Raw genomic sequence first — 21472 nt, forward strand, 5'->3', positions numbered from 1 at the left:
AGAAGAGACAGCCAGTGTTATAACAGTGATTTAGAGAAGAGACAGCTAGTGTTATAGCAGTGCTTTAGAGAAGAGACAGCCAGTGTTATAGCAGTGATTTAGAGAAGAGACAGCTAGTGTTATAGCAGTGATTTAGAGAAGAGACAGCCAGTGTTATAGCAGTGCTTTAGAGAAGAGACAGCCAGTTTTATAGCAGTGATTTAGATGATTTAGAGAAGAGACAGCCAGTGTTATAACAGTGATTTAGAGAAGAGACAGCCAGTGTTATAACAGTGCTTTAGAGAAGAGACAGCCAGTGTTATAACAGTAATTTAGAGAAGAGACAGCCAGTGTTATAACAGTGATTTAGAGAAGAGACAGCCAGTGTTATAGCAGTGCTTTAGAGAAGAGACAGCTAGTGTTATAGCAGTGATTTAGAGAAGAGACAGCCAGTGTTATAACAGTGATTTAGAGAAGAGACAGCCAGTGTTATAGCAGTGATTTAGAGAAGAGACAGCCAGTGTTATAGCAGTGATTTAGAGAAGAGACAGCCAGTGTTATAACAGTGCTTTAGAGAAGAGACAGCCAGTTTTATAGCAGTGATTTAGATGATTTAGAGAAGAGACGGCCAGTGTTATAGCAGTGCCTTAGAGAAGAGACAGCCAGTGTTATAGCAGTGCTTTAGAGAAGAGACAGCCAGTGTTATAGCAGTGATTTAGAGAAGAGACAGCTAGTGTTATAACAGTGCTTTAGAGAAGAGACAGCTAGTGTTATAACAGTAATTTAGAGAAGAGACAGCTAGTGTTATAACAGTAATTTAGAGAAGAGACAGCCAGTGTTATAGCAGTGCTTTAGAGAAGAGACAGCCAGTGTTATAGCAGTGCTTTAGAGAAGAGACAGCTAGTGTTATAGCAGTGCTTTAGAGAAGAGACAGCTAGTGTTATAGCAGTGCTTTAGAGAAGAGACAGCTAGTGTTATAGCAGTGCTTTAGAGAAGAGACAGCCAGTGTTATAGCAGTGCTTTAGAGAAGAGACAGCTAGTGTTATAGCAGTGCTTTAGAGAAGAGACAGCCAGTGTTATAGCAGTGCTTTAGAGAAGAGACAGCTAGTGTTATAGCAGTGCTTTAGAGAAGAGACAGCCAGTGTTATAGCAGTGCTTTAGAGAAGAGACAGCCAGTGTTATAACAGTGATTTAGATGATTTAGAGAAGAGACGGCCAGTGTTATAACAGTAATTTAGAGAAGAGACAGCCAGTGTTATAACAGTAATTTAGAGAAGAGACAGCTAGTGTTATAGCAGTGCTTTAGAGAAGAGACAGCTAGTGTTATAACAGTGATTTAGAGAAGAGACAGCTAGTGTTATAACAGTGATTTAGAGAAGAGACGGCCAGTGTTATAGCAGTGATTTAGAGAAGAGACAGCCAGTGTTATAGCAGTGCTTTAGAGAAGAGACAGCCAGTGTTATAACAGTAATTTAGAGAAGAGACAGCTAGTGTTATAGCAGTGCTTTAGAGAAGAGACAGCTAGTGTTATAGCAGTGCTTTAGAGAAGAGACAGCTAGTGTTATAACAGTGATTTAGAGAAGAGACAGCTAGTGTTATAACAGTGATTTAGAGAAGAGACAGCCAGTGTTATAACAGTGATTTAGAGAAGAGACAGCCAGTGTTATAACAGTGATTTAGAGAAGAGACAGCCAGTGTTATAACAGTGATTTAGAGAAGAGACAGCTAGTGTTATAGCAGTGCTTTAGAGAAGAGACAGCCAGTGTTATAACAGTGCCTTAGAGAAGAGACAGCCAGTGTTATAGCAGTGCTTTAGAGAAGAGACAGCCAGTGTTATAACAGTGATTTAGAGAAGAGACAGCTAGTGTTATAACAGTGATTTAGAGAAGAGACAGCCAGTGTTATAACAGTGCCTTAGAGAAGAGACAGCCAGTGTTATAGCAGTGCTTTAGAGAAGAGACAGCCAGTGTTATAACAGTGATTTAGAGAAGAGACAGCCAGTGTTATAGCAGTGCTTTAGAGAAGAGACAGCCAGTGTTATAACAGTGATTTAGAGAAGAGACAGCCAGTGTTATAACAGTGCCTTAGAGAAGAGACAGCCAGTGTTATAGCAGTGATTTAGAGAAGAGACAGCCAGTGTTATAACAGTGATTTAGAGAAGAGACAGCTAGTGTTATAACAGTGATTTAGAGAAGAGACAGCTAGTGTTATAGCAGTGCTTTAGAGAAGAGACAGCTAGTGTTATAGCAGTGATTTAGAGAAGAGACAGCCAGTGTTATAACAGTGCTTTAGAGAAGAGACAGCCAGTGTTATAGCAGTGATTTAGAGAAGAGACAGCTAGTGTTATAACAGTGCTTTAGAGAAGAGACAGCTAGTGTTATAGCAGTGCTTTAGAGAAGAGACAGCCAGTGTTATAGCAGTGATTTAGAGAAGAGACAGCCAGTGTTATAGCAGTGCTTTAGAGAAGAGACAGCTAGTGTTATAGCAGTGCTTTAGAGAAGAGACAGCCAGTGTTATAGCAGTGCTTTAGAGAAGAGACAGCCAGTGTTATAACAGTGATTTAGATGATTTAGAGAAGAGACGGCCAGTGTTATAGCAGTGCTTTAGAGAAGAGACAGCCAGTGTTATAGCAGTGCTTTAGAGAAGAGACAGCCAGTGTTATAACAGTGATTTAGAGAAGAGACAGCCAGTGTTATAACAGTAATTTAGAGAAGAGACAGCCAGTGTTATAGCAGTGCTTTAGAGAAGAGACGGCCAGTGTTATAGCAGTGCTTTAGAGAAGAGACAGCTAGTGTTATAGCAGTGCTTTAGAGAAGAGACAGCTAGTGTTATAACAGTGATTTAGAGAAGAGACAGCTAGTGTTATAACAGTGATTTAGAGAAGAGACAGCCAGTGTTATAACAGTGATTTAGAGAAGAGACAGCCAGTGTTATAACAGTAATTTAGAGAAGAGACAGCCAGTGTTATAGCAGTGCCTTAGAGAAGAGACAGCTAGTGTTATAGCAGTGCCTTAGAGAAGAGACAGCCAGTGTTATAGATTGTGATTGAGTTATAAGGACCTGGTTCAGTTTACTTCAGGACATTGTCTGTTGTGTTTTATTTATGACTAAATCACATCAAGGCAATTCTTGATCACACAGAAGCATTCACACACTGAGGCAGACACGAATACAACATTTACATTTTAGTAATTTATCAGACGCTCTTATCCAGAGCGACTTAACGAGTGAGTGCAGACATTTTCTTACTGGTCCCCCGTGGGATTCGAACCCACAACCCTTGCACACACACACACTCTTAAATGGTCCTTTTGGAGGCTAGCTATTTTCAGTAATGTAACTGTGACAGAGCCAATGAGTTTCTGACTAGATTTCCCATAGGGGTTCAGGCCCTAAATCTAATGTAGAGTTAACACCATGTACCAGATAGGGGTTCAGGCCCTATGGGAAATCTAAGGTAGAGTTAACACCATGTACCAGATAGGGGTTCAGGCCCTATGGGAAATCTAATGTAGAGTTAACACCATGTACCAGATAGGGGTTCAGGCCCTATGGGAAATCTAATGTAGAGTCAACACCATGTACCAGATAGGGGTTCAGGCCCTAAATCTAATGTAGAGTTAACACCATGTACCAGATAGGGGTTCAGGCCCTAAATCTAATGTAGAGTTAACACCATGTACCAGATAGGGCTTCAGGCCCTAAATCTAATGTAGAGTTAACACCATGTACCAGATAGGGGTTCAGGCCCTAAATCTAATGTAGAGTCAACACCATGTACCAGATAGGGGTTCAGGCCCTATGGGAAATCTAATGTAGAGAAAACACAATTTAACAGATAGGGGTTCAGGCCCTATGGGAAATCTAATGTAGAGTTAACACCATGTACCAGATAGGGGTCCAGGCCCTAAATCTAATGTAGGGTTAACACCATGTACCAGATAGGGGTTCAGGCCCTATGGGAGATCTAATGTAGAGTTAACACCATGTATCGGATAGGGGTTCAGGCCCTATGTGTAACGGCTCTCGTTTGTAGAATGACTGGACCAAGGTGCAGCGTGGTAGGCGTACATCGTCTCTTTATTGATGACACCAAAACAAAATAACAAAGACAAAAAACGAAAGCGAACAGTTCTGTCAGGCACAGACACTAAACAGAAAACAAGATCCCACAAAACCCAAAAGGAAAATGACAAGTTATATATGATCCCCAATCAAAAACAACGATAGACAGCTGCCTCTGATTGGGAACCACACTCGGCCAAAAACAAAGAAATAGAAAACATAGACTTTCCCACCCGAGTCACACCCTGACCTAACCAAACATAGAGAATAATAAGGATCTCTAAGGTCAGGGCGTGACACTATGGGAAATCTAATGTAGAGTTAACACCATGTACCAGATAGGGGTCCAGGCCCTATGGGAAATCTAATGTAGAGTTAACACCATGTACCAGATAGGGGTTCAGGCCCTATGGGAAATCTAATGTAGAGTTAACATCATGTACCAGATAGGGGTCCAGGCCCTATGGGAAATCTAATGTAGAGTTAACACCATGTACCAGATAGGGGTTCAGGCCTTATGGGAAATCGAATGTAGAATTAACACCATGTACCAGATAGGGGTTCAGGCACTATGGGAAATCTAAGGTAGAGTTAACACCATGTATGTCACGTTCCTGACCTGTTTTCTGTTGTTTTGGTATGTGTTTAATTGGTCAGGGCGTGAATTTGGGTGGGTAGTCTATGTTTTCTGTTTCTATGTTGGTTTAAGGGTTGCCTGGTATGGCTCTCAATTAGAGGCAGGTGTTTGGCGTTTCCTCTAATTGAGAGCCATATTAAGGTAGGTTGTTTCACAGTGTTCGTTGTGGTTGGTTGTCTTCCGTGTCTGTGTATGTTGCGCCACACGGGACTGTTTCGGTATGTTTGTTCGATTTTGTGTAGTCTGTTTTCCCTGTCCGTGCGTTCTTCGTGTTACATGTAGTTCTTAAGTTTAAGTCTGTTTAGGTCGGTTTGTTATTTTGTAATCCTTCCAAGTGTTTGTTTTCGTGTTTCGTCTGTGTGTTAATAAATCATTATGTATGCACAACCCGCTGCACGTTGGTCGAATCACTACTCCTCCTCTTCGTATGAAGAGGAGGAGGAACGCCGTTACAATGTACCAGATAGGGGTTCAGGCCCTATGGGAAATCTAATGTAGAGTTAACACCATGTACCAGATAGGGGTTCAGGCCCTAGGGGAAATCTAATGTAGAGTTAACACCATGTTCCAGATAGGGGTTCAGGCCCTATGGGAAATCTAATGTAGAGTTAACACCATGTTCCAGATAGGGGTTCAGGCCCTAGGGGAAATCTAATGTAGAGTTAACACCATGTACCAGATAGGGGTTCAGGCCCTAGGGGAAATCTAATGTAGAGTTAACACCATGTTCCAGATAGGGGTTCAGGCCCTATGGGAAATCTAATGTAGAGTTAACACCATGTTCCAGATAGGGGTTCAGGCCCTATGGGAAATCTAAGGTAGAGTTAACACCATGTACCACATGGATGGATTGGTTCGCTGTGTGGTCATGCTTTAAGGGCTGTATAGTAAAGAGGCCTGTATGTCACAAGGACTAGCCTATTAGAAACCCATATGTTCTGGTTGTTAAAATAATTTGTAGATAGGCTAGTAAGTAACTGGCTAAAGCAGAGTAGATACGCTAGTAACTGGCTAAATCAGAGTAGATAGGCTAGTAACGGGCTAAATCAGAGTAAATAGGCTAGTAACGGGCTAAATCAGAGTAGATAGGCTAGTAACTGGCTCAAGCAGAGTAGATAGGCTAGTAACTGGCTAAAGCAGAGTAGATAGGCTGGTATCTGGCTAAAGCCGAGTAGCTAGTAACTGGCTAAATCGCAGTATATAGGCTAGTAACTGGCTTAAGCAGATTAGATGTGTTAGTAACTGGCTAATTCAGAGTAGATACAGTGGGTTAGTAGCTGTCTAAATCAGAGTAGATACAGTAGGTTAGTAACTGGCTAATGCAGAGTAAAGACAGTTGGCTAATAATTGATTAAAGCAGAGTAGCTAGTAACAGGCTAAAGCAGAGTAGATAGGCTAGTAACTGGCTAAAGCAGAGTAGATAGGCAAGTAACTGGCTAAATCAGAGTAGATAGGCTAGTAACTGGCTAAAACAGAGTAGATAGGCTAGTAACTGGCTAATGCAGAGTAGATGGGCTAGTAACTGGCTAAAGCAGAGTAGATAGGCTAGTAACTGGCTAATGCAGAGTAGATAGGCTAGTAACTGGCTAATGCAGAGTAGATAGGCTAGTAACTGGCTAAAGCAGAGTAGATAGGCTAGTAACTGGCTAATGCAGAGTAGATAGGCTAGTAACTGGCTAAAGCAGAGTAGATAGGCTAGTAACTGGCTAAAGCAGAGTAGATAGGCTAGTAACTGGCTAATGCAGAGTAGATAGGCTAGTAACTGGCTAATGCAGAGTAGATAGGCTAGTAACAGGCTAAAGCAGAGTAGATAGGCTAGTAACTGGCTAAATCAGAGTAGATAGGCTAGTAACTGGCTAAAGCAGAGTAGATAGGCTAGTAACTGGCTAAAGCAGAGTAGATAGGCTAGTAACTGGCTAAAGCAGAGTAGATAGGCTAGTAACTGGCTAAATCAGAGTAAATACATTCCGCTAGTAACTGATTACAGCAGAGTAGCTAGTAACTGGCGAAATCAATCAATCAATCAATGTATTTATAAAGCCCTTTTTACATCAGCAGATGTCACAAAGTGCTATACAGAAGCACAGCCTAAAACCTCAAACAGCAAGCAATGCAGATGCACAAAGAAATTGTTAATCTGGATATTGCCACATGAAACCGAATCTCATCGGGATGCAGTTGTATACATTTCACATCTGTATTACTCTGGATTATTGACGCTGGTGAAAAAAACTCTTTTGTTTCCTTTTAAGGTGGGAATTGAACAAGTAACTGTGCTGGATTTACAGTATACTATGCACCACATGTGTGCCATCAGACCGTCCGAAAGACATGACCAGATTGAGAAAAGTGCTGTGAGATGAAGGGACAGATAACAGCAATAGCCAAGGCTGGAGACCTAAAGGCACTAAGTATGGAGATTTCTGTTTAGTGTGATGCAGAAAAATAAGAGACTGCTATCCTGTAATACTGACTTTCAATGTGGGGCTGGTGGCAGCAATATATACATTTACGGTGAAGCTGGAGGTAGAAAATTCAGTACATAACACATTGAGGCATAGGAGTTACCGAGGACATTTTCTTTTAACTCCCCATTTTGAAAGCTTGCTGTACCTGACCTCCCGTCATCCTCTGGTGTGTATATTATCAAATGGCATGAATCATAGTCAAGAGAACATATGTCTAAACAGATCAACAGAGTTGTGTAACATCGGAGAAAAATAAAACTGACTGTTTCATTGAAGATCTGTTAACTCAAAAGTTATGGAGAGCCACAGCACAATTAGAAATGAAGCACACCATCGGGCTTCAAAGAAGCACATGCTTACTTACCCCGGTATAAAACCATTCCAGAAGTAAGCGTTCCAGCATTTTAATACTTTTTCACATTTCTATACAATTCTCCAGCCTACTCCACCCAGACCACAAATCAGTAACAGTCAACGTTGCCACTACATGACATCTAAAAGTTGATTTCCTTCCTCACTGATCGTTATACCTTTTTAACTTAAATTCAATACTTTAGTGGGGAGAAGTTTTAGTGGTTATAAATCACCACATTCAGTAAAGAAATTCGCCTTTCCGAGGAGCACCATGCAACAGTCGAATTATTAGTTGACGCCAATAGCCGTAACCTCCTTTATGACTAAATTAGAGTAGATAGGCTAGTAACTGGCTAAAGCAGAGTAGATAGGCTAGTAACTGGCTAAAGCAGAGTAGATAGGCTAGTAACTGGCTAAATTAGAGTAGATAGGCTAGTAACTGGCTAAAGCAGAGTAGATAGGCTAGTAACTGGCTAAAGCAGAGTAGATAGGCTAGTAACTGGCTAAAGCAGAGTAGATTGGCTAGTAACAGGCTAAAGCAGAGTAGATAGGCTAGTAACTGGCTAAATCAGAGTAGATAGGCTAGTAACAGGCTAAAGCAGAGTATATTGGCTAGTAACAGGCTAAATCAGAGTAGATAGGCTAGTAACAGGCTAATGCAGAGTAGATTAGCTAGTAACTGGCTAAATCAGAGTAGATAGGATAGTAACTGGCTAAATTAGAGTAGATAGGCTAGTAACTTGAGTATATAGGCTAGTAACTGTCTAAAGCAGAGTAGCTAGTAACTTGTTAAATCAGAGAAGTTAGGCTAGTAACTGGCTAAAGCAGAGTAGCTAGTAACTTGTTAAATCAGAGTAGTTAGGCTAGTAACTGGCTAAAGCAGAGTATATGATATGCTACTATAGTAGATGGATGATCTGAAGGGCTGTGCAGGGATTTTGCTTTGCAGCTAAAGAGAGAGAGATACTCTTCAGTGTTTGTTGAGCTGCCTCCCGCAGAGCGAGCCTGATCGAGGACAGAGAGAGAGATAAAGAGAGAGAGAGTGAGATAGACAGAGAGAGAAGAGAGAGATAAGAGAGAGAGTGAAGGAGGAGTGAGATGACTTAAATCCTTCTTTCAGCTCAGATCTGTTTGGAGAGCAGGGTGTGCTGCCATGGCAACCCAGCGAGACACGGACGTTCCTTACAGAGTGTCGCAGCTCACAGCATGTACCCGTATGTGTGTGTGTGTGTGTGTGTGTGTGTGTGTGTGTGTGTGTGTGTGTGTGTGTGTGTGTGTGTGTGTGTGTGTGTGTGTGTGTGTGTGTGTGTGTGTGTGTGTGTGTGTGTTTCACAGCACGCCTTTGAGATCTGTGTGTGTGTGTGTGTGTATTTGCTACTGTGTTTGTGTGTTTCACTGTACATCAACCATAAAATGCAGTAAACCACTAAGTCCACAACAGCTGATGAATTGATTCACTCCATGTATCACACTAGTACAATATTACACAGCATTGTACAACTTAACACACTACGGTGGAAATGTCCACAGCTCCAACATTACTAACATAATTCACTCATTCTCCACTGCATGAAAATACTGACCTTTATAGGATAGAGCTGAGAGAGAGAGAAAGAGAGGGAGGGAGGGAGGCAGGGAGGGATGAGTTCCAGCCAGGTCGCAAGAGTCCAACTGCATTATTAGAGGCAACGTGGCAGTCAGAGCACACACACACACCTACACACACACCTAGACACACACACCTACACACAAACCTACACACACACCTACACACACACCTAGACACACACACCTACACACACACCTAAACACACACCTACACACACACCTAGACACACAAACCTACACACACACACCTAGACACACACCTACACACACACCTAGACACACACACCTACACACAAACCTACACACACACACCTACACACAAACCTACACACACACACCTAGACACACACCTACACACACACCTAGACACACACACCTACACACACACACACACCTAGACACACACCTACACACACACCTAGACACACACACCTACACACACACACCTAGACACACACCTACACACACACCTAGACACACACACCTACACACACACACACCTAGACACACACCTACACACACACCTACACACACACACCTACACACACACACCTAGACACACACCTACACACACACCTACACACACACACCTACACACACACCTACACACACACCTACACACACACCTAGACACACACACCTACACACACACACCTAGACACACACCTAGACACACACACCTACAGTATCTCATTAATTCAGATGTTTCTGATTGGTCTGGAATCAGAACATTATTAAGGTTGTGTCCCTCTTTTCCAGCAGTGTAAATCCTCTTTTCCAGCAGTGTAAATCCTCTTTTCCAGCAGTGTAAATCCTCTTTTCCAGCAGTGTAAATCCTCTTTTCCAGCAGTGTAAATCCTCTTTTCCAGCAGTGTAAATCCTCTTTTCCAGCAGTGTAAATCCTATTTTCCAGCAGTGTAAATCCTCTTTTCCAGCAGTGTAAATCCTCTTTTCCAGCAGTGTAAATCCTCTTTTCCAGCAGTGTAAATCCTCTTTTCCAGTAGTGTAAGTTCTCTTTTCCAGCAGTGTAAATCCTCTTTTCCAGCAGTGTAAATCCTCTTTTCCAGCAGTGTAAATCCTCTTTTCCAGCAGTGTAAATCCTCTTTTCCAGCAGTGTAAATCCTCTTTTCCAGCAGTGTAAATTCTCTTTTTCAGCAGTGTAAATCCTCTTTTCCAGCAGTGTAAATCCTCTTTTCCAGCAGTGTAAATCCTAATCCATTGTAATGTGGTCATTACAGACTCATTCCTTACACTCACTAAAATCTTTAGTCATGCTAATTAGCATATGGAATAGGAGTTAGTCAGGGGAATTGTACAGTTCAGTTAGCTACACTAGATCCACTCTGAGCTGGGGAGATAAGAGGGTTAGAGAGGGCTTTGATTTGGTTGCTGGAAGCAGTGACTCGCCACGGCTGATTCTGGTCCTTCTCTGGCACACGCATGAACGTGCACACAAGCACCCCTTTTGTGATAGCAGATTCATCAGGGACCCCCTTATGAAAATAGCCTACAAGGAGTTTTACTACGATTTCTGCAGTGCATGGCTGTACGAACCAAGTCTTGGGCCCGGGGAAAGGCATTTAAAAGGCTCTCCTCTTGGCATCGGAGAGAAAACTTTGCTGTTTCCAAGCTAATGTCCTGCAATTCTACACATTTTGTCATGGGGCAAAGACATTTGTGTTGTTGCAGCTTTAAGCTAATATTCTATATATTTTTCCTTAAATTACAGTGAAAACAAACAGGGGCAGGGGAATAGTATTGAGTGCTGTGGATAACAATATCCCTGTGAGCATCCCAGGCCCATGTTGCACAAGGTTAACAACTTACATTGTAGATGAATAATATGACATTGTATTGTTCAGTATTACTCCCTTTAAAGTTATTCCACAGACCCCTTGGCCAGAAGTCGTTTAGTCTTATGTTAGTAATATTAATTATTATTACATTTTTTATATATATACTGAACAAAAATATAAACGCAGTATGTAAAGTGTTGGTCTCATGTTTCATGAGCTGAAATAAAAGATCCCACAAATTTTCCATATGCACAAAAAGCATATTTCTCTCAAATTTTGTACACAAATTTGTTTACATTCCTGTTAGTGAATATCTCTCCTTTGCCAAGATAATCCATCCACCTGAATGGTGTGAGATATCAATAAGCTGATTAAAAATCATTGCAAAGTTGGACCTTGTGCTGGGGACAATAAAAGGCCACTAAAATGTGCAGTTTGGCATCGTAAACGACTTCAGTGGGCAAATGCTCACCTTCGATATCCACTGGCATGCTGGAGAATCCCAGTTTCAACTGTACCGGGGAGATGGCAGACAGCGGGTATGGTGTCGTGTGGGCGAGCGGTTTGCAACGTCAACGTTGTGAACAGAGTGCACCATGGTGGTGGTGGGGTTATAGTAAGGGTAGGTATAAGCTACGGACAAAGAACACATTTCCATTTTATTGAAGGCAATTTCAATGCTCAAAGATACCGTGACGAGATTCTGAGGCTCATTGTCCTGCCATTCATCCACTGCCATCACCTCATGTTTCAGCATGATAATGCATGGCCCCATGTCGCAATGATTTTTACACAATTCCTGGAAGCTGAAAATGTCCCAGTTATCCCATGGCCTGCCTACTCCCCAGACATGTCACCCATTGAGCCTGTTTGGAACACTCTGAACATGTACAACAGCGTGTTCCAGTTCCCGCCATTATCCAGCAACTTCGCACAGCCATTGAAGAGGAGTCGGACAACATTCCACAGGCCACAATCAACAGCCTGATCAACTCAATGTGAAGGAGATGTGTCACGCTGCATGAGGCAAATGGTGGTCACACCAGATACTGACTGGTTTTCTGATCCATTACTTTTTGTTTGGTAACTGAGATGCATATCTGTATTCCCAGTCATGATATCCGTAGATTAGGGCCTAATTTATATATTTCAATTGACTGATTTCCTTATATGAACTGTGTAAAATCTTAGAAATTTGAGCAAGTTGCGTTTTATATTTTTGTTCGGTGTAGATAGATCTGTTTCTGAATAGCTTTATAGTATTTCATATTTTGAGATCTGGACAAATCTGTCCAAACCCCCTGAAAGTTTTGGACCCCACTTTGAGAACTGCTGCTGGACAGTATGGGGTTTCTGTGTTGGACAAGTGATGATTGATTAGTACTAATTCATCTGGTCATAGATAAGAGAGAGAAAAAGATGATGAGATAGAGGGAGCGAGAAAAGAGAGAGTGAGTAGGGTGAGAGGGTTAGAGAGAGAGAGCGAGGGAGGGAGGGAGGACAGTGGCAGTTATAGGTCAATGCGAACAGACAGATGAGAAGCAGGGGATGGGAGCATGCGTGGAACGAGGGATAGAGAGGAATGGATACATGATACCAAGACAGACACAGATGGACAGACAGACAGACATGCAGACAGATCCCATCTTATCTCACGCATCCTAAATTTTCTTTTTCTCTTGTTCAATCTCTCCTTCCTTTTTCATGTTCTTCTTCACTAACTGCAGGAAGACTAAACCCTGGAAGCCTTTTTGTTTTTGCTTCAGCTAATTTTTTATCACTTAAAAGCTCTCTGTCTCTCTCTGTCCTGCACTCTCTCTGTCCTGTACTCTCTGTCTGACCAGAGAGGAGAATAGTACGTAACAGAGATACACTTAATCGTTCGTGCTCAGTAGTGCTCTCCTGAGGCAGAGAGACAGAGCTACAGCCCAAATGGTACCCTGTTCACTATGTGGTCTATCAGAAGTAGTGCACTATAAAGGGAATAGGGTGCCATTTTGGGACAGATCCCAAGAAACAGAGAAAGGTTCTGGGGGAATTGGCTTCCAGCAAATCAGTGGTTGGTTTTTGAAACGCCCATTACGAACTGTTTAAGAGGCTGACGGTGTGGGTTCAAATGTTCAAATGTAAATGTCACTGACATGTCTACCTCAGATCATCCTCCACGAAAAGCTCTAAAAACAAACAAGCAACCCAGAAAATGACAAAATATATCTCATAATAACATACTGTATGTAACCTGAGAAACAAGGTTCATGAAATTGACAACTTATTAACATCAGAAAACATTCATATTCTGGCCATCTCTGAAACACACTTAGATAATTCCTTGGATGATTCACACATGGTTATAGAATATATAGGAAACATAGAAATGCCAATTGAGGAGGTGTTGCCATGTATGTCCAGAGTCCTATTCCTGCTAGGCTGAGAGGACATCTCATGTCAGATGATGTGGAAGTAATATGGCTACAGGTTCATCTGCCTCACCTAAAGTCTATTCTCGTAGAAAGTAACTATAGACCGCAAAGTGCTAAAAGTCAGTATTTGGACTACTGTATATGTGTGAAATGTTGGATAATGTTTGTGATATCAACAGAGAGGTATATTTGTTGGATGACTGAAATATTGACTTGATATCATCAAGCTGCCCACTCAAAAAGATGCTCCAAACTGTAACCAGTGCCTGCAACCTGGTTCAGGTCATCAATCAACCTGTCAAGTGTGCTCCGTCTCCGGCCTCTAGGTCACCAGGCTGCTTGTTATGACTCACACCTGTCACCATCGTTACACGCACCTGCGCGTCGTCAGACTCACCCGGACTCCATCACCTCCTTGATTACCTGCCCTATATATGTCACTCCCTTTGGTTCCTTCCCCAGGCGTCATTGTTTCTGTTCCATGTCTGTTCGAGGTTCTTGGTTTGTATTATGTTCTGTTTATTTTATTAAAACACTCCCTGAACTTGCTTCCCAACTCTCAGCGCACATCGTTACACAACCTACCAGGGTATTTACAAACAGAACAGGAACTAAATCATCCACATGTATTGATCACATCTTTACTAATGTTGCAGAAATCTGCTTTAAAGCAGTATCCACACACATCGGATGTAGTATATAAATGATCATACAAGAGGTTGTGCAATTATTCCAATATCGAAGATGTGAAAAATATTTGTTGGTCTGATGTGTGTAATGAGAAACATCCAGACGCTGCACTTGAAGCATTTATGAAATTGCTTCTTCCGCTTACTGATAGGCATTCGCCCATCTAGAAAGACTGTTAGAACTGCCAAATCCCCATGGATAGATGAATTTATAAACTGTATAGCTGAGAGCAATGAGGCAAAGGGAATAGCAAATAAGTCTGACAACACAGTAGACTGGCAAACGTACGGTAACTTGAGAAGTCCCGTAACTAAACAAAAAGAAGAAATTACACTATGGAACTGTCACGCTCGTCGTCCTCCTCATCTGAGGAGGATAAGTTTGAAGGATCGGAGGAGCAATATGCAGCGTGGTAAGTGTTCATCTTGATATTTATTAACACAGAGAACACTTAATGAAACTATACAAAAATAACAAACTATACAAAAATAACAAACAACGAACGTGAATCTATAGAATAATAGTTCTGAAACAAAACACTACAGATAGACAATCACCCACAACCCACAATGACAAAACAGGCTACCTAAATATGGTTCCCAATCAGAGACAACGACTAACACCTGCCTCTGATTGAGAACCATATCAGGCCAAACACAGAAACAGACAAACTAGACATGCAACATAGAATGCCCACTCAGATCACACCCTGACCAAACAAAACATATAAACATACAAAGCAAACTATGGTCAGGGCGTGACAGTACCCCCTCTCAAGGTGCGGACTCCGGACGCAAAACCTAAACCTATAGGGGAGGGTCTGGGTGGGCATCTATCCGCAGTGGCGGCTCTGGCGCGGGACGTGGACCCCACTCCACCATAGTCATTACCCGCTTCAGTGGCCTCTTACATGCTGACCAGACCGGACACGTCGCGTGCGCAAGCGTCGCAAAATAAATTTAGAAACCCATGTTATTCAATTATTGCACCAACACTGCTTGCACGCGCCAACGAGCGTCTGCGACACCAAGGGCTAAAATAGATGTCGTTTCTATTTCTGACACAGATCGCGCTGCAAGTCCTGCCTCTCCCATCTCCTCATTGGTTTATAGAAGCAGGTATCCACGTGCCATCTCCTCATTGGTTTATAGAAGCAGGTACCCACGTGCCATCTCCTCATTGGTTATACCCACGTGGGTGATAGAAAGACGAAAACTGTTTTGCCGGTAGTCGTGGTAATACAATGAAAGTTTAGATGCGATCACCATATAATTTAAACGATGAAAAAGCCTGGAAGGAGGAGAGATGACGATTCGGTTGGCCGTTTAAATGTGGATTAATTGTCGGAGTAGAGATCCTTGTCCATTTCAGGTAAAATAACAAGTCAATGTTTATATCCCAGGACAAATTAGCTAGCAACAGCAAGCTAGCTAAACAGGACAAATTAACGTTAGCTAGCAAGTGCAAGTGCATGTTTAATGCTTTTCGACCTGTCCCCAAATTAATGTCATTGGTTCAGAGTTTGTTTTGATATTTTAACCTGCATGTCGTGATCGTGTTTGGTGTGGGGGGGCAAAATAAATTTATGCACGATAGCGCACGATGGCGCACGCCGCAGCCGGTTTGGGCAAGGTGTTAGGAACGGTGACCCTCGCCGCCGACCTTGGACTGGCAACCCTACTAAAGGACCCCACTGGACTGAGGAGAGCCTCTGGACTGAGATCCGCCTCCGGACTGAGGGGCGCCTCCGGACTGAGGGGCGCCTCCGGACTGAGGGGCGCCTCCGGACTGAGGGGCAGCTCTGGACTGAATGGCAGCTCCGGACTGGAGAGCTGCTCCGGACTGGTGGGCGGCTCCGGACTGGTGGGCGGCTCCGGACTGGCGGGCGGCTCCGGACTGGCGGGCGGCTCTGGCAGCTCCTGGCTGGTGGGCGGCTCTGGCAGCTCCTGACTGGCGGGCGGCTCTGGCAGCTCCTGACTGGCGGGCGGCTCTGGCAGCTCCTGACTGACGGGCGGCTCTGACAGCTCCTGATTGACGGGCGGCTCTGACAGCTCCTGACTGATGGGCGGCTCTGGCAGCTCCGGACTGAGGGGCAGCTCCGGACTGAGGGGCAGCTCCGGACTGAGGGGCAGCTCCGGACTGAAAGGCAGCTCCGGACTGAATGGCAGCTCTGGACTGGAGAGCTGCTCCGGACTGGCGGGCGGCTCCGGACTGGCGGGCGGCTCCGGACTGGCGGGCGGCTCCGGACTGGCGGGCGGCTCTGGCAGCTCCTGACTGGCGGGCGGCTCTGGCAGCTCCTGACTGGCGGGCGGCTCTGGCAGCACCTGACTGGCGGGCGGCTCTGGCAGCTCCTGACTGATGGGCGGCTCTGACAGCTCCTGATTGACGGGCGGCTCTGACAGCTCCTGACTGATGGGCGGCTCTGGCAGCTCCTGACTGACGGGCGGCTCTGTTGATTCCTGACAGATGGGCGGCTCTGGCGGCTCAGGACAGACGGGCGGCTCAGGCGGCGCTGGACAGACGGACGGCTCAGGCGGCGCTGGACTGGAGGAAGACTCAGGCGGCGCTGGACAGGAGGAAGACTCTGGCAGCGCTGAGCAGGCGGGAGCACCTGTAGTGCGGAGACGGGGAGACAGCCTGGTGCGGGGGGCTGCCACCGGAGGGCTGCTGCGTGAAGGTGGCACCGGATAGACCAGACCGTGAAGGCGCACTACAGGTCTCGAGCACCGAGCCTGCCCAACCCTACCTGGCTGAATGCTCTGAGATAGAGTTTAGTGTGTCAAATCGGAGGACCTGCTGTCCGGACCTCTGGCAGTCTCTATGGGGGTGCCACAGGGTTCAATTCTAGGGCCGACTCTTTTCTCTGTATATATCAATGGTATTGCTCTTGCTGCTGGTGATTCTCTGATCCACCTCTGCGCAGATGACACCATTCTGTATACATCTGGCCCTTCTTTGGACATTGTGTTAACAAACCTCCAAACGAGCTTCAATGCCATACAACACTCCTTCCTTGGCCTCCAACTGCTTTTAAATGCTAGTAAAACTAAATGCATGCTCTTCAACCGATTGCTGCCCGTACACGCCTGCCCGACTAGCATCACTACTCTGGACAGTTCTGACTTAGAATATGTGAATAACTAGAACAACTACAAATACCTAGGTGTCTGGCTAGACTGTAAACTCTCCTTCCAGACTCACTTTAAGCATTTCCAATCCAAAATTAAATCTAGAATCAGCTTCCTATTTTGCAACAAAGTCTCCTTAACTCATGCTGCCAAACATACCCTCGTAAAACTGACTATCCTACCGATCCCTGACTTCGGCGATGTAATTTACAAAATAGCCTCCAACAATCTACTCAGCAAACTGGATGTAGTCTATCACAGTGCCATCCATTTTGTCACCAAAGCCCCAGATACTACCCACCACTGCGACCTGTATGCTCTCGTTGGCTGGCCCTCGTTACATATTCGTCGCCAAACCCGCTGGCTCCAGGTCATCTATAAGTCTTTGCTAGGTAAAGCCCTGCCTTATCTCAGCTCACTGGTCACCATATCAACCCCCACCCATAGCACGCGCTCCAGCAGGTATATTGCACTGGTCATCCCAAAAGCTAACACTTCCTTTGGTCGCCTTTCCTTCCAGTTCTCTGCTGCCAATGACTGGAACGAATTGCAAAAATCACTGAATCTGGAGACTTATACCTCCCTCTCTAACTTTAAGCATCAGCTGTCAGAGCAGCATACCGATCACTGTACCTGTACACAGCCAATCTGTAAATAGCACAACCAACTACCTCATCCCCATATTGTTACTTATCCTCTTGCTCTTTTGCACCCCAGTATCTCTACCTGCACATCATCATCTGCGCATCTATCACTCCAGTGTTAACGCTAAATTCTAATTATTTCGCCTCTATGGCCTATTTATTGCCTTACCTCCCTAATCTTCTACATTTGCACACACTGTACATAGATTTTTCTATTGTGTTATTGACTGTACGTTTGTTTATGTGTAACTCTGTGTTGTTGTTTTTGTCGCACTGCTTTGCTTTATCTTGGCCAGGTCGCAGTTGTAAATGAGAACTTTTTCCTAACTGGCCTACCTGGTTAAATAAAGGTGAATTTAAAATAAATAAAATAATAAATATAGACTCAATGGTTGCTAAAATGGGAAGAGATCTATCCATGAATGTGCATTGCTCTGCCTTCTTGACATCTCAGTCGACCAGACAGGTCCTACAGGCCCCAGTTTTTTCGCACCTGGACTACTGCCCAGCTGTGTGGTCATGTGTGGCGAAGAAGGACATAGGTAAATTGTAGATGGTCCAGAAAAAAGTAGCACGTTCCGCACTTGTACACAAAGGGAAAGTGTCAGTAACATGCATGTCAGTTTCTACTGGCTCAAAGTTGAGGAGGGATTCACTGCATCACTATTGGTCTTTGTGAGGTGTTGATGTGTTGAAGGTAGTGAACTGTCTGTTCAAGCAGTTGGCTCACAGTTCAGACACTCATCAGTACAACACAAGACATGAACCAGAGGTCTCTTCACAGTCCCCAGGTCCAGAACAGAGGCTGTAAAACGCACAGTATTAAATAGAGCCATGACTACATGGAACTCTGCCTCCCCAGTTAACTCAAGCTAGCAATAAAACCAGTTTCAAAACAGATAAAAGAACAAAGGGGACTATGAAGAGACAGCCATTTTATATATCTTGTATTGTAATTTGCAATGTATTATGTATAAGACCTAGATATTGTGTGAATGTACTGATATGTAGGCTATGTGTGACGTTTTAAATGTATTTCAGTCCTTGACTTATAATAGTCTGTACTATGTATTATGTCATGTTACACGTGGACCCCAGGAAGAGTAGCTGCTGCTTTTGCAGCGGTTCATGGGGATACTAATAAATACCAAATACCAAAATTACAGCTGTGACTAAGTGGCCTCCTCTTCCTCCTCTCGTTATTAATCACCACCAATTAATGTGTGTGGCTCCGTGAAACACGCGGGTAACTTCCTTAAGGTGAGATGAATGTGGTGTAGTTCCTTTGTGATGCTCAGTTATCTTGTCTCAGCACATTTAACACAGCTCTCCCAGAGCCTTGATGGAAGTACGGTATGGGAGAGGCAGGGTGTGGGAGAGGCAGGGTGTGGGAGAGGCAGGGTGTGGGAGAGGCAGGATGTGGGAGAGGCAGGGTGTGGGAGAGGCAGGGTGTGGGAGAGGCAGGGTGTGGGAGAGGCAGGGTGTGGGAGAGGCAGGGTGTGGGAGAGGCAGGGTGTGGGAGAGGCAGGGTGTGGGAGAGGCAGGGTGTGGGAGAGGCAGGCGGTGCATCCCAAATCGCACCCTATTCCCTAAATATGGGCCCTGATCAAAAGTAGTGGACTACAGTGTGAAGGGAATATGTTGTTGATTTGGGACACAACCAGGGTGTCTGATGATGAGACACAGACAGAGACCTGCTGTACTGAAGGGAGTCGGGGTGGAGGATGGATACTGTCATGTGATGCTAGATAGGTCAGAGTCATGTGAAAGGCAGAGGCTTTGGTTTGGTTTGTTATAATGTATACGCATGTGAATGAGGTCCTAATGGAGAGTTATGCAGATGGTTTTATTTTTTAAGTCTCCTTTATGTCCTTCTCCCCTTCAAGTCTAGCTGGACATATCCTAGGGGTTGTGTGTGTAGGTGTCTCTAACGCCTGTCTCTGGCTTTTTCTCCCTCTAGGTCTCTGTCAGGGCGGATAGTGGGTGGCGTGTGGTGGTTCTTCACTCTCATCATCATCTCGTCCTACACGGCCAACCTAGCTGCTTTCCTCACAGTGGAGAGGATGGTGTCCCCCATAGAGAGTGCTGAGGACCTGGCTAAACAGACTGAGATCGCCTACGGAACCCTGGATGCTGGCTCCACCAAAGAGTTCTTCAGGGTGAGACCTGTGGTTTACTCATAGACACACACCTGTTTGACTAGCATATACATGTAGTTTACACACACGCACGCACGCACGCACGCACGCACACACACACACACACACATAGACCTCCCCTCCACACACACACACACACACACACACACACACACAGATCCCCCTCCCCCTCCCCCACACACAATCCTAACACCTACTTTCTCCCCAGCGGTCTAAGATCGCGGTGTTTGAGAAGATGTGGTCGTACATGAAGTCGGCCGACCCCTCAGTATTCGTGAAGACCACAGACGAGGGAGTGATGAGGGTCAGGAAGTCTAAAGGGAAGTATGCCTACCTGTTAGAGTCCACCATGAACGAGTACATCGAGCAGAGGAAACCCTGTGACACCATGAAGGTCGGGGGGAACCTGGACTCTAAAGGATATGGTATCGCCACGCCCAAGGGCTCACCCCTCAGGTAATAACATGGAACTGCACCTCTGCCTCAGAGCTGGATACGCCTTAGGCAACTTCTTTTTGCATGAATGTTTTTTTTATGGAGATACTATATGCATCCTAAATGGCACCCTTTTTCCTATATGGTGCACTACTTTTGACCAAGGCCCACAGGGTTCTGGTAAAAGGTAGTGGACTATGTAGGGAATAGAGTACCACTATAAACATCAAACACTTGGCCCTGCATGACCCACTGGTTTATCGGTGTCAGAAGCTGCACGTATGACCTAATGTTAAAAGGTGTCTATATTTTCACCATGGAAACTTGACGTGACCTCTATGACTACAATCTTAGAAACAAAGGGGCTCTCTAGAACCTCAAATGGTTCTTTGGCTGTCCCCATAGGAGAGCCCTTTGAAGAACCCTTTGTGGTTCCATTTAGAATCCTTTTGGGTTCCATGTAAAATCCTTTCCACAGAGGGTTCTACAGTACATGGAACCCAAAAGGGTTCTCCTATTGCCGAAGAACCATTTTAAGTTCTAGAGAGCACCTTCTTTTCTGAGACTGTAGACATAGAGGTTACCTTTTGGAACACTTTTTCTAACTCTGTACTGCAGAGCTGAATATCTCTGTCTGTGTAACCTCTATGACTACTGCAGAGCTGAATATCTCTGTCTGTGTAACCTCTATGACTACTGCAGAGCTGAATATCTCTGTCTGTGTAACCTCTATGACTACTGCAGAGCTGAATATCTCTGTGTAACCTCTATGACTACTGCAGAGCTGAATATTTCTGTGTAACCTCTATGACTACTGCAGAGCTGAATATCTCTGTGTAACCTCTATGACTACTGCAGAGCTGAATATCTCTGTGTAACCTCTATGACTACTGCAGAGCTGAATATTTCTGTGTAACCTCTATGACTACTGCAGAGCTGAATATCTCTGTGTAACCTCTATGACTACTGCAGAGCTCAATATCTCTGTGTAACATCTATGACTACTGCAGAGCTCAATATCGCTGTGTCTGTGCGAGCTAAAGCCTTGCTAAGCCCGACATCCACCACCTAGGGCTTGGTCAGGCTGAC

The 21472-nt window shown here is 44.4% G+C and overlaps 1 protein-coding gene across 7 annotated transcripts in view; it reads left to right on the forward strand.

The window, feature by feature from the left end:
* LOC129858394 (glutamate receptor 1-like) overlaps nt 1-21472 on the forward strand; it is a 186670-nt gene that overhangs the window by 143859 nt on the left and 21339 nt on the right. For all 7 annotated transcript variants that reach the window (XM_055927576.1, XM_055927577.1, XM_055927579.1 and 4 more), the window contains exons 12-13: nt 19750-19948; nt 20157-20404. In XM_055927576.1, the coding sequence (XP_055783551.1) occupies nt 19750-19948; nt 20157-20404 (447 nt within the window). The remainder of the gene's footprint in view (nt 1-19749; nt 19949-20156; nt 20405-21472) is intronic.

This window comes from Salvelinus fontinalis, chromosome 6, assembly GCF_029448725.1.
Source record: "Salvelinus fontinalis isolate EN_2023a chromosome 6, ASM2944872v1, whole genome shotgun sequence".
NCBI classification, from domain to species: Eukaryota; Metazoa; Chordata; class Actinopteri; order Salmoniformes; family Salmonidae; genus Salvelinus; species Salvelinus fontinalis.